Source organism: Pelecanus crispus, chromosome 11 (genome assembly GCF_030463565.1).
Source record: "Pelecanus crispus isolate bPelCri1 chromosome 11, bPelCri1.pri, whole genome shotgun sequence".
NCBI lineage: Eukaryota > Metazoa > Chordata > Aves > Pelecaniformes > Pelecanidae > Pelecanus > Pelecanus crispus.
The window spans coordinates 4,002,136-4,023,464 of record NC_134653.1 but is presented as its reverse complement, the minus strand read 5'-3'; the positions used below and the strand labels follow the sequence as shown (position 1 = coordinate 4,023,464).

Genomic DNA, 21,329 nt, shown 5'->3' with positions numbered 1-21,329 from the left:
GGTTCAGAACACTGGGGGCCAAAGTAAAGCAGAAAAGTTTACCTTAATGTCTTGCTTTGATAAATGCCCCTTTTAAAATCTGGCAATTTTTTAATTCCTTTTTCTCATTTAAAACATATAATGGAAGTTGGAGGCAAAACTTCTTTATTTTTATTTCAAAACCAAAAGCAATGTTAAAAACTAATCTATAGCTGTTCTTACAGTTGTTACATATGATCTACCTTTAGTAGTATATTAAATGCATATATATATTTGAACACAAGTTAATATGCTTAGTTATTGCACAGAAGCAGTAGTAACTTCTGGGTTTTTTTTAAAAGAGTTGCAATTAATTTTAATCCAAACCTCTAAACTCAATTTTCTGTCATTCTCATGATTACATTAGTGTATACGTTGATGTATTTTCAGGTTTTCGTTTTAGTCTTGTGCTGACCAATCTCTTACAAGAAGCTGATGATTTCCCTAGTGGGAATTATGACCAGCTTTAAAAACAAAAATGTATGAAACTACGGCCTACTTTGTAAGACAGAAATGTCGAAGGGAACCTTAACTTGAGCACAACAATCTAGCAGCTTCTAGTTCTCAGCTGCATAATATACCTCCTCTCAGCATCTGTTACATATTGACAAGTGTGAGTAGGTGGTAATCTTACTTTTTTTTTTTCCCCTCTTCTCTAACCAAATGTCATGGGAAATAATGTTGAGTGGGTAATGCCCTTCTGTTTTGCTGGGTACAAGCTCGCAGGATATTCTTTTGAGACCCTGTCGTCACTGATCCTAATTGACTTGTATAATTGAAAAGGGAGTATTCGTTCTCTCCCGTAGGCGGAAATGGCTGTCTATTAAAGGTGTCCGACAGGGATGTTACCTGTGGTCCAGTGAAAATCTCTAGACGCTGTTTCTCTGCTTCTGCCCCCTTGAAGCAAAACAGAGGGAGATAATGTTTCAAATGGTGAGATTACAGGGATGTGGCAGTTGCATGTTGTTTCTTTAAAAAGAATAAGTGGAGTTCTAAAAACAAGGATAAAAACCATTAAATTCTTTTTTGAAAATCCACATGTAGTCTTTAAAGCTTATAAGTGGTCTTTCTCTAGAGGTGAAGAATGTCTTGTACAGTCTCTATACTGTATGCGCTATTCATTAGCTTAGCATAATTGAGACCTTAAAAAGATCTTGAGTTCAGTCCGATTTAGCTGAAATTCCCATCAAGGAATGCCCGAGACTGGGTCTGATAACCCCCAACTTGAACCTTGTTCATTTGAAATCTAATTTTAGAGCACTTTGTTCAAGAGCCGTTTTAAGGAAACAATATGCTTTTCTTCAGAATTCAAACAAAAGTTGCTAAAGCAGGCAGCCGAGTGAGAGCTTTTCTGAGGCATTGAGGAACTAATTAACTGAAGTGGCCCAGTGCAGCTTAGTAGGTATCACCTATGTCTGCTTTTCCACACTTAGTATCAGGTGGAAGCTTTGTCAGTTTATATAATATTTTCCTCCACACTTCTAAGGCTTCATTGGGGGGGAATCTCATTCCTTTCTGCTGCAAGAAGGCTCCAGCTAGAGCACCTTAGACAAAAGAAATGTGGTGGGTTTTTTCCCTATGCTTTTAGTTTCTTTGGGTGTGTTTTTGACATGCTTGACTAGAAATTAATTATTTTTGAGTAATAGCTCTGATTTGAGGAGTCAGCATCTTAGTATTTAATTTCTGAAACTGAAATACTTCCTAGTAAGTTAAAGATACTAGGAAATCTGGCAAAACTTGATTCTGTCTTAGCAGTTTCTGTTGTAGGAGATTGGAAGACATCTTAAGATGTACTTTACAAAACAATAATTAGCTGGTGCTGTGAAATAGTTTGTATGTGCATCTCTAGTTACAAAGCAAACCAACTGCATCTATCCTACACAAGGAAATAAGCAGTACAGTCTTGGAAATCAAGGAAAAAGGGTTATCACTCCTAGTTCACCTATGGGGAATGGAAGGAAGTACGCTTTAAAGCTGAGAACTGTGCCAAGAATTTTTTTGGTTATTTAATGCTCTGGTTAGTCTAAGAAAGCTGAATTGGCCTAACCTCAGCACTCAAATTGTAAAAATGAATTGCTGTGCTCCTGAGACCTGCAATGACGGTTTATAACGCCTAAAAGATCGGTATGCGTGCGTTCATTGTGCCCCTTGGGAACTTAGAGGATTGCCATGTCTCTGAAGAAGCTGGAGGAAGACACAGCACTTATCTTCCCACTTCAGATAAGGACATCTTTCATTTTCTCCCTGGTGAAAACTTGAACGGAAGGTACATGTTTATGTTGAAAGGACAGGATGCAGACAGCAGGCTGGAAGCTAATGGGTCTTAACAAACCTCCTCCCCTCGCTCTGCTCTCAGAAGTTGACTGAGATAGAATTAAAAAGTAGCATCTGCTGACGTTTCTTCTCTGCGTTCATTTGGGAAAGTAATGTGCTATTGAATACTCTGCCTAAGCAGAAATTAGTGCTTCTGTGGTAAAGAGCCGGCCGTTTGTTTAGATACAAATGTTGCACAGTGGCCCTCTAAGTGAAGTTGAAATGGTCTTTTTCATGAACCACCTTGGCAACTCCCCATCTTAGGAACTGATCTTTGGACCAGATAGTGCAAAGCAAATCTCTGTAAAGGAGGGTAGGGCTATACTGTGAAAAAGGGGTTGGCTGACAGCTGATACGGCTTGAAGCTTCACCTCTACAGGAGTTAACTGCGTTTAGTCACCCTCTGATTATGTTCTGTATTTTGCTAGGAGTTCTTTTCTTGTTTCCTTCTTTTTCTTTAATGCACAACATTTTCAGGGTTCCATATTGTCTATGTGAACTTGCAGTACGTTCATAAATTTGTGTTGTAAAAAGTTACTGGAGACACCGTCCAAGACAAACCATTGTTCCCTAGGAGGATTTTTGACTTCTGAGTTTGTGTTTGCATTCCTCCAGGTGATGATAATGGGAAGAAGGCCAACAACCCCAACCACTGTAACTGCATCATAGACCAAATCTTCACAGGCGGACTGCAGTCTGATGTTACCTGTCAAGTCTGCCAGTAAGTAATTTTTTTCTGATTTGAAGCTGTACACCCGCCAGTGCAACAGTGTACTGAATCTTTTCTTTCTTGAATACCAATAAAATACCAGCAAAATTGCAGCAAGACAAGAACTGTTTAAATACAGCATCAGCTAAATGCAATCAATTACTAGTTAACCGTCATAAGAAGACATACCAAAAAAGCTACCTGGAAAGTACCACAGGCTTATGGACATAAACTTTTTCCTAATTTGTAAAAGGTTGCTCTTTTCCAAGTTCATGAGGAAAAGACTTCCAAGATCTCTTTGGTTTTGAAAGCCTGTAATTGCCACTACATTTGAACAAAGTTCTGATAATGCCACCATATTTTACTTCAGTTAGGAGCCTCACGTATCATCAGGAGAGGTTTCAAAGAGGCTGATACTGATGTAATCTCAGGTACCAGCAAGTGAATATTTCACAAGAGTAAGGAAAAATGTATTTGTTGTTGTACTCTGTGTACTGCAGCAAGTTGACTTCTCTTTCAAGATGTTTGGTGTTGCCATAGTGCAGAAGTCAGAGTTCTTGTTTTTTGTTCTGTCTTGCATTCTTTATAATTACTCACGCTGCCCTGCAGAAGGACTGTTGTGCTGTGCTTGTTTGAATCGGCTTTTATTCTCAGTTTCCTGGAGAGATTTGCAGAGGATTTACTGTAAGGAAAATGTATGAAATTTTGTTCTTTGCCTTGTAGAGCCACAGAATCCTTATATGATAATAAAAGCTTGATGTGTTATGACACGATATTAGCATTGATGAAACTTTAACAAGAAGTTTTCTTTTGAGAATTGACAACTTTTGCACAAATGAAGCTGGAGAAAAGGCAGAATATTGTAGGCTTAATGAGATTGCAGAGTGAAAGACACTAATTTTAGCGGAAGAGAGAACTCGAAAAATAAGCATAATGAGTACAAACGGAAGATGCTTCCAAACTAGGAGCTTAGACCCCTGAAGTTCTGGAGTTCTCTTAAACATGTAAACACTGGAAGAAAAAATTTGCGTCAATACAAGTTAAAATTTTGAGAAGCTTTTTCCATAGTCTACCTCTTCAGCTGTCTTGTAGAGAAATCTGATTGAGAACATACGCTACTTCTTGATGCAGTCATTCTTTGGCCTCTCAAATTCCAAATGCTGTAGGAGATGCTAATATGAACTGCAAAGCTCAATTCAGCGCAGCACTGTATAGCAAAAGAATTTCGCGTTCTCTTTATCGAAGTAGCCTTAAGCACCATCTTCCATGTCTTGACCAGAGAACCATGCCTCTAAACTAGTTGGATTGCACGTAGCCATCATCATAGATGTTAGCTGGTTTATACTGGTCAGCAGTATGACCAGGACCTCTATCTCTGAGTAACCCTGCTTGTTCACTTTGAGTCGCAGGGCTCCGGTGAGTGGGAGAATGTATTAAATACATGTATTTTGCATTTAGTACATCACATACGTTTTTTTTTAAAACATACAGCTTTTAAATATTCAGAAAAACGATCGGGTGTGGGAAAACTCTCTGGAGCAACTATATTTTCTGTCATCTTGGAGTGCCCTCTAGGGGTGATGTAGATCCCATAGCTCTTAAAAGCGAGTATCTGGTGTGCACTCTAAAGTGAGAGAGACTGTAATTTTACTTTCTTTAACGTGTATTAAACTGCTTTCTTTTTCATAGTGGCGTTTCCACAACGATAGACCCATTTTGGGACATCAGTTTGGATTTGCCAGGCTCCTCCACCCCGTTCTGGCCACTAAGTCCGGGGAGTGATGGCAGTGTCGTAAATGGGGAAAGCCATGTATCAGGCACCACCACTCTCACAGACTGCTTGCGAAGGTATGGAATGAAAGAAGTAAATTTTTGGCAGGGTGAAAAGAATTTGGCTTCATTCTGTTCTCCAGGTGGCACTGAACAATGGGAGTAAGTGATGCTTTGTCATGGCATTATCCCCAAACAGCATTTTTATACATATTTTAGGTTTTTGCATAAGATAAAGTGAGAAGGCAAAGAAGGCTCAGGGCAACAGTAGGCCTAACAATAAGCAATCAAAACCAGTTACCGTACGATGCAAAAAGAAAATAAATTTTACACTGGCTGCTGCCAGGCAATGTGGTTTTTAAATGATCAAAACCACTAGTGTCTGTCTCCATGTTCTTGGTTGTGTCAGCTAAGCAAACACATAAAAAGAGTTCACAATGCGTTTAATATTTGTCTAAATTATAACACCAAGTACAAATCTGATTTTTGCTCTAAGCAGAGCTGAGGGTCAGCTACTACCAGCTTAGCTGTGGGGATGGCATTAAGAATTAAAGGAATGGAGCTTTCAAAAAGAAAAGATAATTCTGAGCAGGAAACTTAGGTTTCTTGGAAACAGGTAGCTGGAGAGAATGTCATGGCTTCATATACAGTTAACTTGGATCTTTTAGCAGATCTGAAAGTCATTCTCTTGTGGCAAATGCAGATATTTGTCAAAGATATTTGTCTGAGGAAGAGATTTCCTGTAGCCTGGGGCAAAGCTAATCCTCCTGAAATAAAAACTTATAGCCTCTGACATCTGATTTCTAACCTTCTTGATACTTTTAAGATCAATAATTTTAAGAAAACAAGGGAATTGGTACAAATGAGAAATTGCTGATGCAGGAATGCATCAAGAGGCAAAACCGGTGAAATTTTTGTGATTTTCTTCAACATGGGGATTAGTAGAATCAGACAGAGATGATGATGGGGAAGGAAGAAACATCCAGCTTCAGAGATACCCTCAGAGAGTATGGATTTGGGAAAGAAGTTGAACTCTAATGGATAAAGAGGATGGGTCTAGGTTTTTACCAAAAAATTAGCAAGTGGGTTGAATATTAGATTCAAACAAGGAAGGTGTGTAACTTCATGTCAACCAGTGTGGCCATGCAACTTGAAGCTGGCTTGCAGAAGGAAGGATTGAGCAGGAATATGACAAAACCCAGAAATATGTAGGCACTCCTAACAACAAGAACAACAAATTTATAAGCCTTTTTACAGACTTGAGAGAAGGAGGGGAGAATCAAAAACCAAAAACAAACCCAGAGAATGGTGGTACATAGGCTAGGTAAAGGAAATCTTGTTAATCAAACAAGAGGGTAGACCAGGAGGCTGTGACGATCATTTAATGCTGGAGGCTACATTGGCCATGAACTGAATGAGACAAGGTGGGGTTAGTGATGAGCTAATACCATGTTGCCCTCACGTGCTTAGTGTATGCATTAATGTAAAATGTTCGATTACATTTCAAAATATTTCATCTCAAAAATCCTAGTTGTAAAGCAGCCTCTGGGGAGATGATTTATTTGCCCCGTGGAAGTCTAAACTTGGAGGAAAAGACTTAGCAGTCCATCCTCCAAGCTTTTCCTGTGCTGACAGTTTCTGAAAAAGTGAGAGATATTTTCCTTTAGTGTGTTGTGAGAACATAGAGGTAGTATATTTTCTATAAGCAGTTCCCTATTCTGTAATGGTCTCTTCCTATAGCTCCCTTGAGCAGTTCTGTCTGAAAATTTTGAAAGAGATTTTTCTAGTTGTCAACACTTGCGGTTTCTTGGAAGATATCTGTATTTTGAAAAGAACTTCGTGTTTACAGCCCTTTCCATCTCAGAGCTTTGATCCTTGCCCTGGAGGGCTACAAGCTAGAAGAGTGTCCTGCAGACTAGCACGCAGCTGAGCACAGAAGTTGTGTCAGCTTGCTTCGGAACTTCCATATCAATGTTTTTGGGTTTGAAAACAAAAGGTCTTTGCTTTCTGTATGAAAATCAGCTGTCCTGTTGTAGATGAACTAACATTTAGCTCCTTTCTCAGACACTGATGCATTTCAGTACAATGTTCCCAAGTAGAGCAATGATAAATGTCAGATTTGGATATCTGAACCATAGTGGGTTACCTTATTATAGGTGTTGGGTTTTTTTCAAAATGACAGCTAAAAGCCTTGAACTCTCTCTTACGGTGCCAGTGACCCACAAGTAAAAGTAAAAGAAGAGTTTTCAGCATGTGTGGAAGATCATCTGATCACTTTGTGCATCCCTTTGCTTTTTAATATTTTTTCAGGTTTACAAGGCCAGAACATCTAGGAAGCAGTGCCAAAATCAAATGTAGTGGTTGCCATAGCTACCAGGAATCTACCAAACAACTCACTATGAAGAAGTTACCCATTGTGGCCTGTTTTCATCTCAAAGTAAGTTCACAGGAGGCAGACAGAGCAGAGGACATGTATTCCTCTCTCAGAGGATGGGCTAAATTCCTGGACATACTTTCACTGACTAGTCTTCTGTGATGTAAATTAATATAAAGAACAGCTTGCATGCCCAACTAGACTTTCTGTTAAGAGAGTATTACATTATCTATAATGTAGCTTTGCAGTGTGTCTGTGGGAACCTAACTAATCAGCATCTAGAAACAAAATGGAAGGCTAGTATGATACCTGAACCAGCGTAGAAACCAATCTCCAATAACACTTACTCATCCTGCATAGTAAAATTTTTACCCTACACTTCTACTGGAAGAATGCCACAGAGGAACTCTGTGTTGAAGAAAAAAGCATGAAAAAGTTATTGGGTACAATGGAGAAGGCTTCTTGTATATTCCCAACTGTGATATAGTTTTCAACATTTCCAATCCAGAGTATGTCAGATGCAATGATGGGAGATAATGTCATAGTTGGTGCCTTCACATAGTTTAGTTCTGTACAATTTATGTCTTAAATATAAAGGGTATGACTATGGTGCAAAGTAGGCAGCTGTTGCAGAAGATGAAGGTCATTCTGTGTCAAGAGGCAAAGGGTCTTTGAAAAGCAGTGCCACAGGCTTTTGTAGAAGCAGCCACCATAGTAATTTAACTGCATCTTTGATCTGGTTGAGCTTTTCAGATGCAGACCTCTAAGGTCTTGAGTGTTTCCTGGGACAGAATGACAACGTCCTCTCATTGCTAGGCAGTAACGGACGATCACTGGCCTTAGCTCTTACTCTGACCAGTGTTTCAAGAAACTGCTTGTCTGATGGTGATACTAATGTCCCATAAGCTACATAAAGAAAAGCAGCATTTTACCAACCACCGTGGTGACTGGAAAGAGATTTTAAAACAGTAGCCTGTATGCTGTGTACAAATGAAGGCTTGTATCGCTTCTCTTTCCAGTTGGGGAGCGGTGAATTGAAAGAACACGCGCTCCAGCCTTTTGCTCTAGATACTTCGTTCAGTTGTTCAATTCTTACATGGTTTCTAGGCTTTGAACATTGGTAAAACACCTGAGTAACTTTAGTAGTTGTTGGAATTAGACCTTTTATCTTGTAGCCATCCTGGCAAAGTGTGTGCTGAACTTCACTCTAGCGTGCAGGCAGTTTTTCTGGTTTATTTTCCAGTAGCCCTCTAACCTAGGTCAGTACGTTCATACTGGAAAATCTAATAATCTGTGTAACTACAGTGTCATGGTCTCACTGAGCAAGTCACGGAATTGTAGTTTGGAATTGTTAAATTACCTAACAACTCCATATTCAGCGTAGCAGCGATTTAAAATTTATTTTCAAAATCTGGCTTGTACAGAAGCTTGTTAATGAAATGCAGAGATTTTGACATGAAAACAGAATGCCACGGGAAGGTCTGTATTCGTGAGGAAAGATTGATTCTGCTTTCTACTGGAAAAAGGTGTTACAGGTGGAAAGAATTCCCTCTGCTGTAATTTACAGGCCTTTTCAGGCTGTTGGGGAGAATCATGCCTTCAGATGTTCACCCCCATATACCAGCAGTTCTTCAGTTGCATCTTGAGTATTAACCAAGATGATATGCAATGTTACATGCTGAAGATATTAGCCTGACTGGAATAGATAATAGCACAGTTCCTTTGTTCTTCTTTGGCTGTTCGTGGTCTTCCCAAAGAGCATTCTCGCACGATTGACTTGAGGTTTGAGGAGTGCTTGGCTGGCTGCTTGGCTTTTGGGTGGAGTTTTGGGGGTGTTGGGCTCTTGTTTTTATTTTATTGTATTATTGCAGAGTAGTTGGCGAGGTATACCTAGGTGATTCTGCTCTTTGGGCAAGGCAATGTGAATGTGCTCAATGCCTTTCCTACACTCAGTTCAGTATTTGCGTTATCCAAAATGACTGAAGATTTTTTTTTTTAAATAAATTACTTTTCCAAAGTGATTGTGTTGTCCTGTCTATGCAAAATGCAAATTTTATTTCACGTGTTAAAGTAAAAAAGAAACACAAAAGATAAGAATTACAGCAGTCTCGGCTCTTCACGTCTGGATCTGTTGCTAGGGAATTGTTATGGCACCACAATTGGAAAATAATTAACTTGAAGTGTAAATAGAGCGGAATTTCTGAGAAATGGGGAGAGAAGCTGCCTTTAAATAGAAACTCATTCATCTCTTTCTGGTATTTGTTCCTGTTTCCATTTAATGCTCAATCGAGAAGATGAGGAGAGGATAGTGGGTATTGCAGGCTCCTTTTGGCGGAGGGACGAGACTTTTTTTATTATCATATTCCATTTTTTGCCTTAATTTGAATTGGTATTCCTGTGTAGGCTTGACTCCTGTCACTTGAGATGATTGGATGGGTGGATTTAAGTGTGTGAATCTGATGGCAAGCTCTCATTGTCACCAGTTTTGTGTGCTAGTGTAGGCAGCAGCCATGTATTTGAATAATGCGTAGTACCAATGAACAGTTTTGGGTAAAGGCTATGTGTGCTCTCTCTGTTTAATATATTTTTTTTCTTAATGTCAGTTGGGAATAAGTTTGTATGTATAGATATTAAGGTAAACAATCTAACTAATACTGTATTTTTCCCCCACAAACTGTGGTTTATTTTCCTGGTAGAAATGTGTTAGCATTTACACAAGGGTTCCCAGCCCAGATAGTTGGTAGAAAAAAATCTGGGGTTGTCCCTGGATACTGACTGCTAATATGCTTTCACGTTGTTGTTCCTAAGCTTAGGATATTTATAAAAGACGGAAAACTTAGCCTTTCTCTAAAGAAAAAAAAATTCTTCCACTTTGTCTCCAGCGGTTTGAACACTCAGCCAAACTGAGGCGAAAGATCACTACGTATGTCTCATTTCCGCTGGAGCTGGACATGACACCATTCATGGCTTCCAGGTGTGTACCAAGTTCAAAATCCCCCAAAGACCTGGACAGAACTGTTTACCAGTTCATACATGTGCAGCATGAAACATGGAACATCCTTGAATCAAGGTTATAGAACAGTATGTATAATGATACTTCTGCTGTAAGCTTCTCCTTGAAATGTGCATCTTTTCTAAGCTAATTTTTAGGTAAACTATTGAGTTTTCTGTGCCAGAAAAGGCTTTATATTTAAACATATTTTTTTAATTAATGTGTGTTATGTTTCTGGTTGCATGTTAAGTTTATAGACTCAGATCCATCTCGACTTTGATCCCATCACCTGAGTGCCCACCCATCTATCATCTTGTGTAATTAGGCAAACTAGACATAACCTAATGCTAGGTTAGCCTAGTATTTCTGAAGTCTCTATTCCTGCATACATGCAAATTTGGGGTTTTTTTTTGTCTTGTACCTTCAACTTCTGTTTAGAGAATGCTGCAAGAAGAAAAACATAGCCCAGATTAAAACAAGCATTTCTAATTGGTATTTAAACAGAAACAGTAAGACAGTAAGAGTTCTCCCACCTCCCAGGTTTGTGAAAGACATGACATTCATATAAATATACCTTTATGAAAGGAATTTAATCCGCTCAGTTAACGAGTATTTGTCAGGTATTCCATTCAAATATACAAGAGGATATTCACATTTAATTTATATCTGAAGCAATGCAGAAAGCCCCAAAACATGGCATCTCTTAATACAGGGGCTCTGTTTGGTGCTAAAATTTTACCAGTAATTTCAAGCTTTGCCTGCCCCCGTGCCCGCCTCCCCACCCCTCTGAGAAAAGTAGATGCTTCTGCCAGAAGAGAAAGGAGAGCCCTGAAGCTCTGTTAAATAGTGTTATATTAAGAATAGGTGGTTTATTCCAGTATATTCTGGAGATTTTGAGACTTCCCTGTTCCCCTGTGGTGAATCCTCCCTGGATAGAACAGGCTCTGCTGATGAAAGGTATCAAGCGTAATGGAATATAGATGGGATAATCAGCAGGCATAACTCAGTAATCTGAATTTCATCGGCTATGAAATCAACAGCATAATCCTATTGCTGCTGTCAAAACACAAAATGAATTTACAAGTCAGAGCCAGGATGATTGACCCATCAGAGGATAAAGGATTGATGTAATTAGATATTTTTCCAGGTTTAAAATACAAATCTTTTCTTAACCTGTTTTAAGCCTTCTGGATAGGACATTTGACGTAAACAGATCTGTATTTGCAGCACTGAAGCCTTGACTGGGAGGAGAAATGGTGTTTCTTATGTAGCATTGCTGTGAGAACAAATAAAGCATCTTTAGCATCCTAATCAGCAGCCCTTCTCTGCTGCTAAGCAGCATTGTGCTTTTGAATAAGGACCTGGATTCAGCAAACAGGCTGTGTCATGTACAACCTATTTCCTTGGTTTGGGAAGCCACTGCTTTAAGTGACTGGATTTTTGTGTGTGTGTGTGTTGCAGTAAAGAGAGCAGAATGAACGGGCAATACCAGCAGCCGACGGATAGTCTAAACAATGATAATAAGTAAGTGGTACATTCCATGACTCCTATTGTGAAAGGTAGTTGGCTTCTAGAAGGAGATACACAGTCTGCTGTATATCCTGCAGTGCGAAGTGCATTACCATATTTGACAGCACAGTAAGTCTGAACTGTTGCAGAATAAAGCTTCATTCACTACAGTTGCCTACCCTTTCGTGGTTTGTGGCAGCTGACTTTCAGATCTGAAGGTGATAACTCCAGCAATCAGTCTAGGAGCAAAATGAAAAGCTATGGTTACAGTATTAAAAGGCATGGGTTGTTCCTTTAAATAATCCTATTTCTACTGTAATAGCAAAGGGAGTTCCAGAGGACCGAAAGAAAGTTTATACAACACTGACACTCAAAGTCCCAAGTAGATGGCCCCAGTATTTCTGGGGCCTCTAGGTCAGGTGTTGATTCCAGTCAGAATAAATGACAGGCTGATACGGGACTTGCTCGAGAATGTAAAGGGAGTGTAACTGAAACCAACATCCATACCTTTATGGGAATAGAGATGGTCACACAAACCTCATCTTTTTTTTTTTTTTTTTTAATAAGGTTACAAGTTTGGTTGCTACGGTCATGTGCTGGTGTTAGTGTATTTAAATTCTTCAAAGCACTTCATTTGGCACTAAAAGTTTCATTCGGAAACTGGAATCGCACAACAGATAGATTTAAAAAACGGCTAACTGGTCTTAGTGCAGTTGTCATGCAAGCAGATACCAGGCAGGCGTTACGTGTGGTCCTATAGTGACTGAATCATTAGATGTATGGTGTTTAATAGTGTTATCAAAGATTTGAAAGAAGACACAACTGATTACTTTTGAGGCTTGCACATGACTTAAGTTGGTGAAGTTGTTGGTGATGAAGAGGATGAGGTAATGAGAGCAGAGGCATCTGGGCTGCTTAGTAAGCTGGATGCCAGTAAACAGCTGGGGCAATCTTAGAATCCCCCATCTAGGACTGAAGAGTGGTGTCCATCCTAGTCGGATTAAAGGACTCCCCTGGGAAGAGGGTGGCTTTACACATCAGTGGCTCTGTAGATAGTCAACTGAATAGGTGCCTTGTTGCAGCACCACAGTGTCAAAAGAGCTCTGTGAAATTTGAACGTAAATAGGACAATATCAGGTGAGATTAGAGAGATTATTTTACCACTGTACAGCTGTGTTTGTATCCCAGTTTGAGGATAGCATTTTAAGAAAGAGTTAAAGAGAATGGAGAACATTTGAAAAAGAGACACAAGTATATTTAAGACTGGAAACAAAATCTTACCTTAGAACAAAAGAGCCAAGGACTTCAGTCTTCTCCTTTTTAAGAAAAGAAAATGAAAAAAAAAAAAAAGTTAAGAGCAACTTGATCAGTCTATCAGTATTTCTCTTTGGAACAGAGATGCAGCTGCTAGTTTTCAGGCTAGCAGGCAAATGCACAGCAGCATCTGAAAGCTGGAAGTTGAGGCTAGATATATTCAGTATTTCAAAATAGGTACAGACTTCCCAGATTAAGGACAGTTATTCAGTACAGCAATTTATCACTGGAAATATTTAAGATTAGCTATATTTAAAATTGCCTCCTTCCCCATACCCATACCTCAGATGCATTTTTCTGGTTCACTAGAGTAACTAATTCAGGGAAATAGAAGGTCAGACTAGGTAATCAGTGGTCCTCTTCAGGAATGCATCAATATTGATCTATTTTAGAAGAAAAATGTTTGGAAGCCAATATTGGTAAAGCTGACAGGTGTCATCAGACTGGAGTGTTGCAGTAATAGCAAGACAGAAAAAGAAAAAATGTGGTTCTTTTCCCTGGGTGAGGATGCCCTCTTCCCAGTTAATTTTAGGAGCTGGTGTTTTATTGATGGATCAGATCCTTTACTGTTTCTGTAAGTGTTTATAAACACAAGCTTCTGCCTGTCTAAAATGTCAGTTGTTTTTCTCCTTTTGATCCACTGATTCATTAACTCTTTTCTGTACCAGGTATTCCTTGTTTGCAGTAGTTAATCACCAGGGAACCTTGGAGAGTGGGCACTATACTAGCTTCATCCGGCAGCACAAGGACCAGTGGTTCAAGTGTGATGATGCCATTATCACCAAGGCTAGCATTAAGGATGTGCTAGACAGTGAAGGGTAAGTTGTGAACTGGAAAGGGGAAAGGAAGGGAAACTTTGACCTTTGGGTTTTCCTTACTTTCAGTTAAAAGACCCTTCCATCATAGAGAAGACTTAATTTCTCTCTTTGTGAATATCTAATGTGTCTCTCTGTGTATGTATCGGTGCTTCAGAATGTTGCTTTATAGTCCTGGATTTGTTGTAAGAAGAAGAGGGGAAAGATGAGGGACATCAGCTGACTCTGCAGTGTCTGTAACTGGTGCTCATATCCAAACTCTTGCTTGCTAATGGAAGGGACTCTGACAACCAAAGTGATACGATTGTCCGGTGTAGGAGCAATATTTACCTCCATTACACAATCCAGTCTTTGTCGGCAGAACCTTTGGATTACTATGATTGTAAAAGATTTGAAGAAAAGCCATTAAGAAAATATTGTGAACCAGAGTGGCAAGGCTGTATGGGAGGCAGGTATAGAACATGGGCTGTTTCTTAGCTCATGGCTTTAAATTGATTTCAGATTGATATTATGCTTTCAGATATTTGCATTAGCCAGGTATTGGGAGTAGAGAGCATTAGTTTGCAAGGGAAGCATCGTGGTGTTCCTCACTTGAGGGAAACATTGGGGACTAGCATACATTTCAAGAACAAGGTGACTTAAAGTCTGAAGTCTTCATTTTGCATTTTCAACTATGGACTTGGTACTGGAAAGATAAGCCTGTATCATTCTTGTTTTAATTATTCCTGACACTTCCATTGATTGCTGCAGGCACAGATGTTCAGTTTGTAATTTTTTAAACAGAATTTCCCCATTTTTTCATTTTTTGAACTTCAGGGAGTAAAAAAAAAAATCTATAATATCTGAATTTTAGTGTTAAATGATTTGACAAAGTAAATTCTGCTTTGAGGTCAGCAGAAAAGTGAGTTTGTTTTTCTTCAATAGCAAGTGGCTAGCTCTGGTCCTCACATGGGGTATGTCTGTGGAAGAAACTGTCATAGGCAAGGAGGAGAGGGTATGCGACGCAACTGCTGCCCATCCGTCTCATTAAAGGCTGGTTTGAGCTCACATCCATTTTCCCTGGTTCAGATAAAGGCTGACGCTAAGTAGATCTGCATTGTATACTGGAAGCTTCATAGGGCGTGAGATGGAATGGTAATAATTGGAAAGTCTCAAAAGTGCTTTGAAGCATTCTGAGTCGTGCAGTGACCCTGCCAGTGTGTGGCGTGTAAAGAGTACATAGAGATGAGCCCGCTTCCCTCCGACATGTAACTGCTCCGGGGCTGGGCACCATTATTTAGCAGTACGCATAAAGTAATTAAGGACAGGAAGAATTTCATCCTATTAAAACACCAGATTTGCGTACAGATTGAGACATTAGATATTTGAGTTGGATTTGATTGGGATTTGTTTGAGTTTTCAACCCCGTGCCTGGTTCTTTATTTTGCTTCTGTAGCAGTAAATGGCAGACAGTTTGCAATAATCCTAAGTGTCTGATGCTTTGGTAATGTGACTCTAAAGCAGCAGTTGCATCTTAAAGCCCCTCAGTTGCATGTTGTGTCGTGATAGTGTTAAATGGGTGCTGCCTGTCTGGGCAGCAACACGGTCCAATCTTCAGAGCTTTCGAGTTCTAAATGATTGCACAACAAGAGGGTTTGACTGTTTGATGTGCAACTGTTCAGTTTCCTGAGTTGCTGGTAAAATGATTTCACCTGGCTTCCCTCCTTCTCATCCATGGTTGCTGTAGGGAACTGGCATGTCCCTGGAATCACTTCAAATTGAAAAGAAAACCAAAATTAATAGTACTCATATTTTTTTTTATCATCGCATCAATGGAAATACTAATCTGCTCCGACGCATAGCAGAAAGCTGAAACTGTACCTCTGCTTTCTTGCAGATATTTGCTGTTCTATCACAAACAGTTCCTGGAGTATGAATAGCCTTATCCAGCAGCTTGTCAGATATAAACAAGGAAGAAAATAAGCAAGCCTTCTGAATCGACACACAAACCTACCTGAAATGAAAAGACCCATTAAAAAACAACTAGCACTGAGCTGTAACAGGACCTACTTGACACTGAATCAAAGCCTGGCGGAGTAAGAAATGAACAATGTCCAACGTGTATGCAGTCCCGCAAGGACAGAAAGGGGGAAAAAAAGAGGCTACAGTCAGTCACTTAACAGAGGAAATATAAAATGAAAGGAATGCTCTGGGTGGGGGAAATGGGAGCAGAGGAGTCCGGGCACTGGTACGTCTCCTATGTTCCTCCAAAATGTGTGTGGGAAGGCAAGGAGTTACACCCTCATCTCCATAAAGTATCTTCTCCATTTGGTGCTTCAGCTCCAACGACCAATCATATAACAGTTAAGATTAAAAATCCAAGCCCATTTTTTTATGCATATGGGTCTGAAAGCAGTAGAGTGGAGGAGGAGGGGATGACACAACTAAAGGACTTTGCAAGTATCTTTTTATTTGTGAATTTTAGTTATTAAATAAATACAGTATGAAACTATTAGGCTCTTTTTTTTCAACAACCATAAAAGAAATCCTGGATTGTGGAACTGAAGCTACAGTACTAAGACAGGTTTTCAAGCATGCCTGCTTGCACAGGTAATGTTTAATGCCATCGGACTGCTCATCAAAAGCATCAGCACAGATTATTTTCTGTTTGAGCCCTTTTTTGTTTTGTTTTCTATAAATAGCTATTTTCTTAATTTTTTTCCTTTTATTCCCTTTTTCACGAGAATGAAATTCATAAATGCAACCATCAGTAAAAATGAATGAATTGGCGTGTTTATACTGTAAGAGTGGTCTTGGTTCTTTTTTTAAATCTTGTGAATAAGTTTGAATTTCTCAAAATTGCTTGTTTTGTTGTTGCTGTTTTTGGTTTGGGTTTTTTTTTTTTCCCCTGCTGCCTTCCGAAGGCATATCTATGACACTTGAAAGAACCTCAGTATTGAAAAATGTACCATCTGTTAGAAACGGCTGCTGCTGGGGGCAGCACTGAGCGACAGATCTGCTGCTATTGAGCACTTCTGCAGTGCACTCCGATTTTAAGTAAACACCACATTTTCCTGGTATGAGCTAGGCTGGTATTGGTTCCTTGTATCCTCCCACGCGTATTAACTCCTCACGTACTCTCCTCCTCCTTGCAGAATCACAGCCTCGGTGTCCGTAGCTTGCAGCTCTTGGTGCGCCAGCTTACTCTTGCTTTGTCACAAATGCAGTTTGGCTCCGTTTCTCCCCCTCCGCCGCTGTCTTTCAAAAAGCAGCTCGTTGGCTTGGCGAGGTACCGGCGGTAACGGCTGGTGTGCTCTGTCTTGCTCTCAGGAGGCTGGGCTGTGGATTGAATTGCAGCCTGTGAGAGAAACCATTCAGAACATAGAGCTTAAAGGAGCAAGAACAGCTTTGTTCTCCCTTCCTTATGGAACCTCTAGGGAGCTATGTGTACGAGTTAGGCACTGTATAGATTGGTGTAAGAGCCGCACCAAAAAGATCATTAAGCTCTGCATATGTATCCAGACAGCCGTTCTTTGACTTTACCAGTGTGGTTAAAAACATGGATGGGTCTCACCTTTTAGATTCCGTGCTCTAGAAATGAGTTACAGGTATCTAACCTGCCAGAGACAGAGGTGGAAGGCGATCCGATTAGCAGAAGAAATAGGAAGAAAATCAGGGAAGCGGATTTGTTTGGTTTTTAAATGAGGCTCTTCCAAGAGCAGCTGAACAAAAGGACGGTGGAATTGCATTCGATTTGTGCACAAACTGGAAGAGTACAAGGCAGTTTTGTACATCAAGAGATTTCTGCAACAGCTTGCAACAGGGAAGGAAGAAGGGAGAACTAATTGAAGCACCTTGAATACCAAATCAGACATAGAAAATGTACCGAACAGTGTGGGAGTTACCTAGGCAGCCTGGGTGCTGCAGAAGCGATAGCGTACTCTGGTTTTGTAACCTGTCTTTTCCCTATCATCACGCGTGAAATAATTTTTGAATTGTAATTGGGTGCTGCAAGATTTAACCTGTGCGTTCTTGTCGCAAATGAAAAAATGGCTGGAGAGACGCAGACGAATGGCGCACCCGCAGGAAAGGGGGCCCCTCCCTCCCCGAATCGGGCACGGTATCGTGCAGATGCTTGACGCCGCTTTCTGCTACCTTTTAATAATGCAGCAAGCTTGCAGAGGAGGACGAGAAATCAGCCTTTCATTATTCCCAGGGCTGCTGCAGTTGGCGTCCCCACCTTGTCCCGTTGCTGGAGGAGGAGTGCCACCGCGCGGCAGATGGGTTTGGCGGTGCGGGGATGCCTGCGCTTTGTGGTGCCGAAGTCTGAGCCTTTGGCAGCTTTTTTTTTTTTTTTTTTTTTTAAATGCTGGAGCCTGAACAAATGAATTCTGTTTTCCACTAGCACGCGCTTGGCCACCGGAGCTAATGCAGTCTGTTTTGTTAATCCTTTAGAAACAAATTGTTTAGGGACGATGCCAGCCGTATAAATCAGCCGTAATTTTTTTTTTTTTTCCCCCCACCCCTGTAAGGCTGGTGAAGAGGGCTGTGCTCTGTGCAACTGCGCCGGTGCAGATGGTTTTCAGTGGGAGATGGAGAGCGAGGTAGATTTCAGTGCTCTCGTTTCTGATTTCAAAAGCAGAATTCCTGGTGTATTAAAAGCTCTTATTATTTTCTTCCTCCTGCCATCCCACCCCCTGTGTCTCTCCCTGAATCGTACCCGGCAGGTTTCTATTTCCAGTAACAGTAAATCAGCCCAGGTTGCTCGAGGAGGAGAAAGCGTTTTCTCTCTTCTATAAAAATGGAAGAGCAGCTGCTGTCGTACGAGCAGCGCTGCCCCTCATGATGCTTTTTCTCAAGCACAGCCTTCTCTTGCGCTTCATCTCTTCAGAAGCAGCCATGCAGCTCCTGCACTGGGTTTATTCCCTGCAGAACCCGGGAGGTTTCTCTGTGCAGAACTCTCTTAATGTCACCTTTAGGAAAACACCGGCCACAAAGCGCCTTGCGGTGCAGCGAGATGCTAACGAATGGCTGATGAGGTTGTGCCTCCCTAATGTGCTGGCAGAGAGGGGCGCGAGGCTGCCTCCTCCGTGAGGGATGACTGCGCCGCTGCAGCTGCTGACCTGCGTTTCGGGGAGCAGTTTGGGGTTGACTTGTTTATTTTGAGGTACGGTTCTGTATCGGCGCAGCTTGGTCTGTCGCGAGGGAGCCTGTGCAGAAATGACTGAAAACACAGGCTGGTGCAGTGATGCAGGCTCACGTTGGAGTGTGCGTTCTGTTATCTGCCAGCAATGAATGCGGCTCTACATGGGGCACAAAAATAGCCAGAAAGTGGCTTTTGGTGTAATACTTTCTTGTCCCTCAGCCACTTGACCACAGCAAAAGCTGTACTTGATGCTGGTACCTAACAAAAACCTGAGCAAAAGCAGAAATGTGAGAATTTATTAACCCCCCAGGGGGATGCTCTTGCTCCAAATCAATGCCCTTAATTCCATGTAGTTTTAACTTGTCCCAGCTGTAACTGTTTGTGTCCCACACTGACCGTGTCCTGCTAATATTCGAAGTGATGTCTCCAGGTGTGCTCCGTCAGAGCTGTTGGCCAGAGGCTGCAAATGTGATACCAAATCCATCGATTCCTCTTGGCTCTCCGGCTTCTAAGGGTTGTATCTGGGAGCCTGTGTATTCTCACTGCTGATTTGTTCAAGTTGCTCCCTGTTACCTTTTCTTTTATATGCTGATAACAGTAGTCGCATTCCCCAAAGGCGGGGAGGGCACGTCTGTGAGGGTGAGGAGTGTGAGGGTGAGGAGCGCTCCCCTCTCGCCTGTCGGGGCAGGAGGGAAGGACTTGGCTTCTGGTGACGCCATTTTCCCCAGTTTCTGGGATGCAAATGGTGCTGGCTGCTGTGGGGTGTTGCTGCTTCCTCCATCTACTGCGGCGAGCGGTGGAGAACCTGGAGAAGCGCGGCGCAGCAGCCTGGGCAGCGTGGCGGCGGGAGGGACAGCCCCAGCCCAACGCCAGCTCTGCCTGGGTGCAAGAAGGCAAGCGGCCTCCTGGGCAAGCTGGAGCAGGAGCTGCCGCTTGCCAGGGCCGCGCAGGGTGAGCTCTCGTGCTAGCTGGCATAAACGCTTTCCTAAAAGCTTTCTCGTTTGAATAATTGATGCCTCTTGATCCTCAAGAGACGCCCTAATTGCAAAACTGGTGGCACGTGTTCGGTTATTTCTATCCCATTTTTGAATAAGGTTGTGAATCTCCTCGCACAAGTAGCGTGGCCGGGGGTTCCCACGGGTGATGAGCGCCGGTCCCCGGAGGCGACACACGAATGTCCGCAGGGCACCGCAGCCGGGCTGAAGCCGCGCGTCCCTGGCGCTGCCCGCCGGAGCTCCGTGCGGGGAAGGGGCAGCGTGACGAGGCGCCGCGTCTGCTTACGAGGGTTTTCCTTCTCCCGGAGCCCCCGTCCTCGCTGGGAAGCGCTCGGGCAGAGCGGGGCGTGGGGCTGGGGGCTTTCCTAGCCCTGGTGCTGGGGGGGACGTGCTGGCGCTGCCCCGGGGCAAGTGCAAAACCCCCGTCACCCTGCGGAGGCTGAGGGGGGGAGGCTGAGGGGAGGGGAAGCCAAGAAGAGGAAGAGAGGCAGCGCTTTCGGTGCTGGGGGGCCAGGAGGGCGAGGCGGGGGCCCAGCCCGCATGGGAGGTCGGGCAGGCGGGAGGCCAGGAGGGAGCGGGAGGCTCAGGGAGAGTGGAGGACGTGGTGCTGCAGGAGGCTCAGGGAGAGCGGAGGACGTGGTGCTGCAGGAGGCTCAGGGAGAGCGGAGGACGTGGTGCTGCAGGAGGCTCAGGGAGAGCGGAGGACGTGGTGCTGCAGGAGGCTCAGGGAGAGCGGAGGACGTGGTGCTGCAGGAGGCCGTAGAGCGAGCGGGACGCTGAGCAGCAGGGGAGGGCGCGGAGAGGCCAAAAGGCTTTGGGAGGGTGAGCGTGAACAGGAGCCGGACAGAGAACAGGGGCAGGGCAACAGGCTGAGCGGGGTGGAAGAGGAGTGTGAGGATGAGCAGGAGCAGAGGCTGAGCAAGAATGCAAGTGGAGGCTCTCGGGGAGGCTAAAGGGTGTAGGACATGAAAGGCAGAGCAAGAGCAGATGCCAAAAGACAGTGGGAGGGCAAGAAAGAGTAAGGCTGAGCTGGAACAGAAACCGAGAGACTGGGGGAAGCTGATGTAGAGATTAACCTACACAAAGACGCAGGCGAAGAGAAGTTGAGGCTGAGCAGGGGTGGGAGGCTGAGGAAGAGTTGAGGCTGAGAATGTGTGTAGGCCAAGGTGGCTTCTGGGGCTGAAAGACTTTTGGAGGTTTAGAGGAATTGGGATGCTTAGATGTCACAGGATTTGGGGCCGTGGTGTCGGACGCTATGGGAGCTGAGGCTGTGGGGCAGGAGGCCGCAGGAGCGGAGACCACGGGAGCTGATGCTGTGAGAGCAGAGGGCACTGGAGCAGATTCCACAGGAGGGAAACAGCAGGAGCTAAGGCCATGGAAGACGACGCTTATGGA

The 21,329-nt window shown here is 42.6% G+C and overlaps 1 protein-coding gene across 2 annotated transcripts in view; it reads left to right on the top strand.

The window, feature by feature from the left end:
- Window positions 1-16,565, top strand: part of USP22 (ubiquitin specific peptidase 22) — a 111,666-nt gene extending 95,101 nt beyond the window's left edge. For both annotated transcript variants that reach the window (XM_075718304.1, XM_075718303.1), the window contains 7 exons: window positions 2,947-3,052; window positions 4,730-4,888; window positions 7,121-7,247; window positions 10,067-10,158; window positions 11,638-11,700; window positions 13,668-13,817; window positions 15,691-16,565. In XM_075718304.1, coding sequence (XP_075574419.1) covers window positions 2,947-3,052; window positions 4,730-4,888; window positions 7,121-7,247; window positions 10,067-10,158; window positions 11,638-11,700; window positions 13,668-13,817; window positions 15,691-15,733 — 740 coding nt within the window. In that variant the 3' untranslated portion in view covers window positions 15,734-16,565. The remainder of the gene's footprint in view (window positions 1-2,946; window positions 3,053-4,729; window positions 4,889-7,120; window positions 7,248-10,066; window positions 10,159-11,637; window positions 11,701-13,667; window positions 13,818-15,690) is intronic.
- Window positions 16,566-21,329: the final 4,764 nt, after the last annotated feature.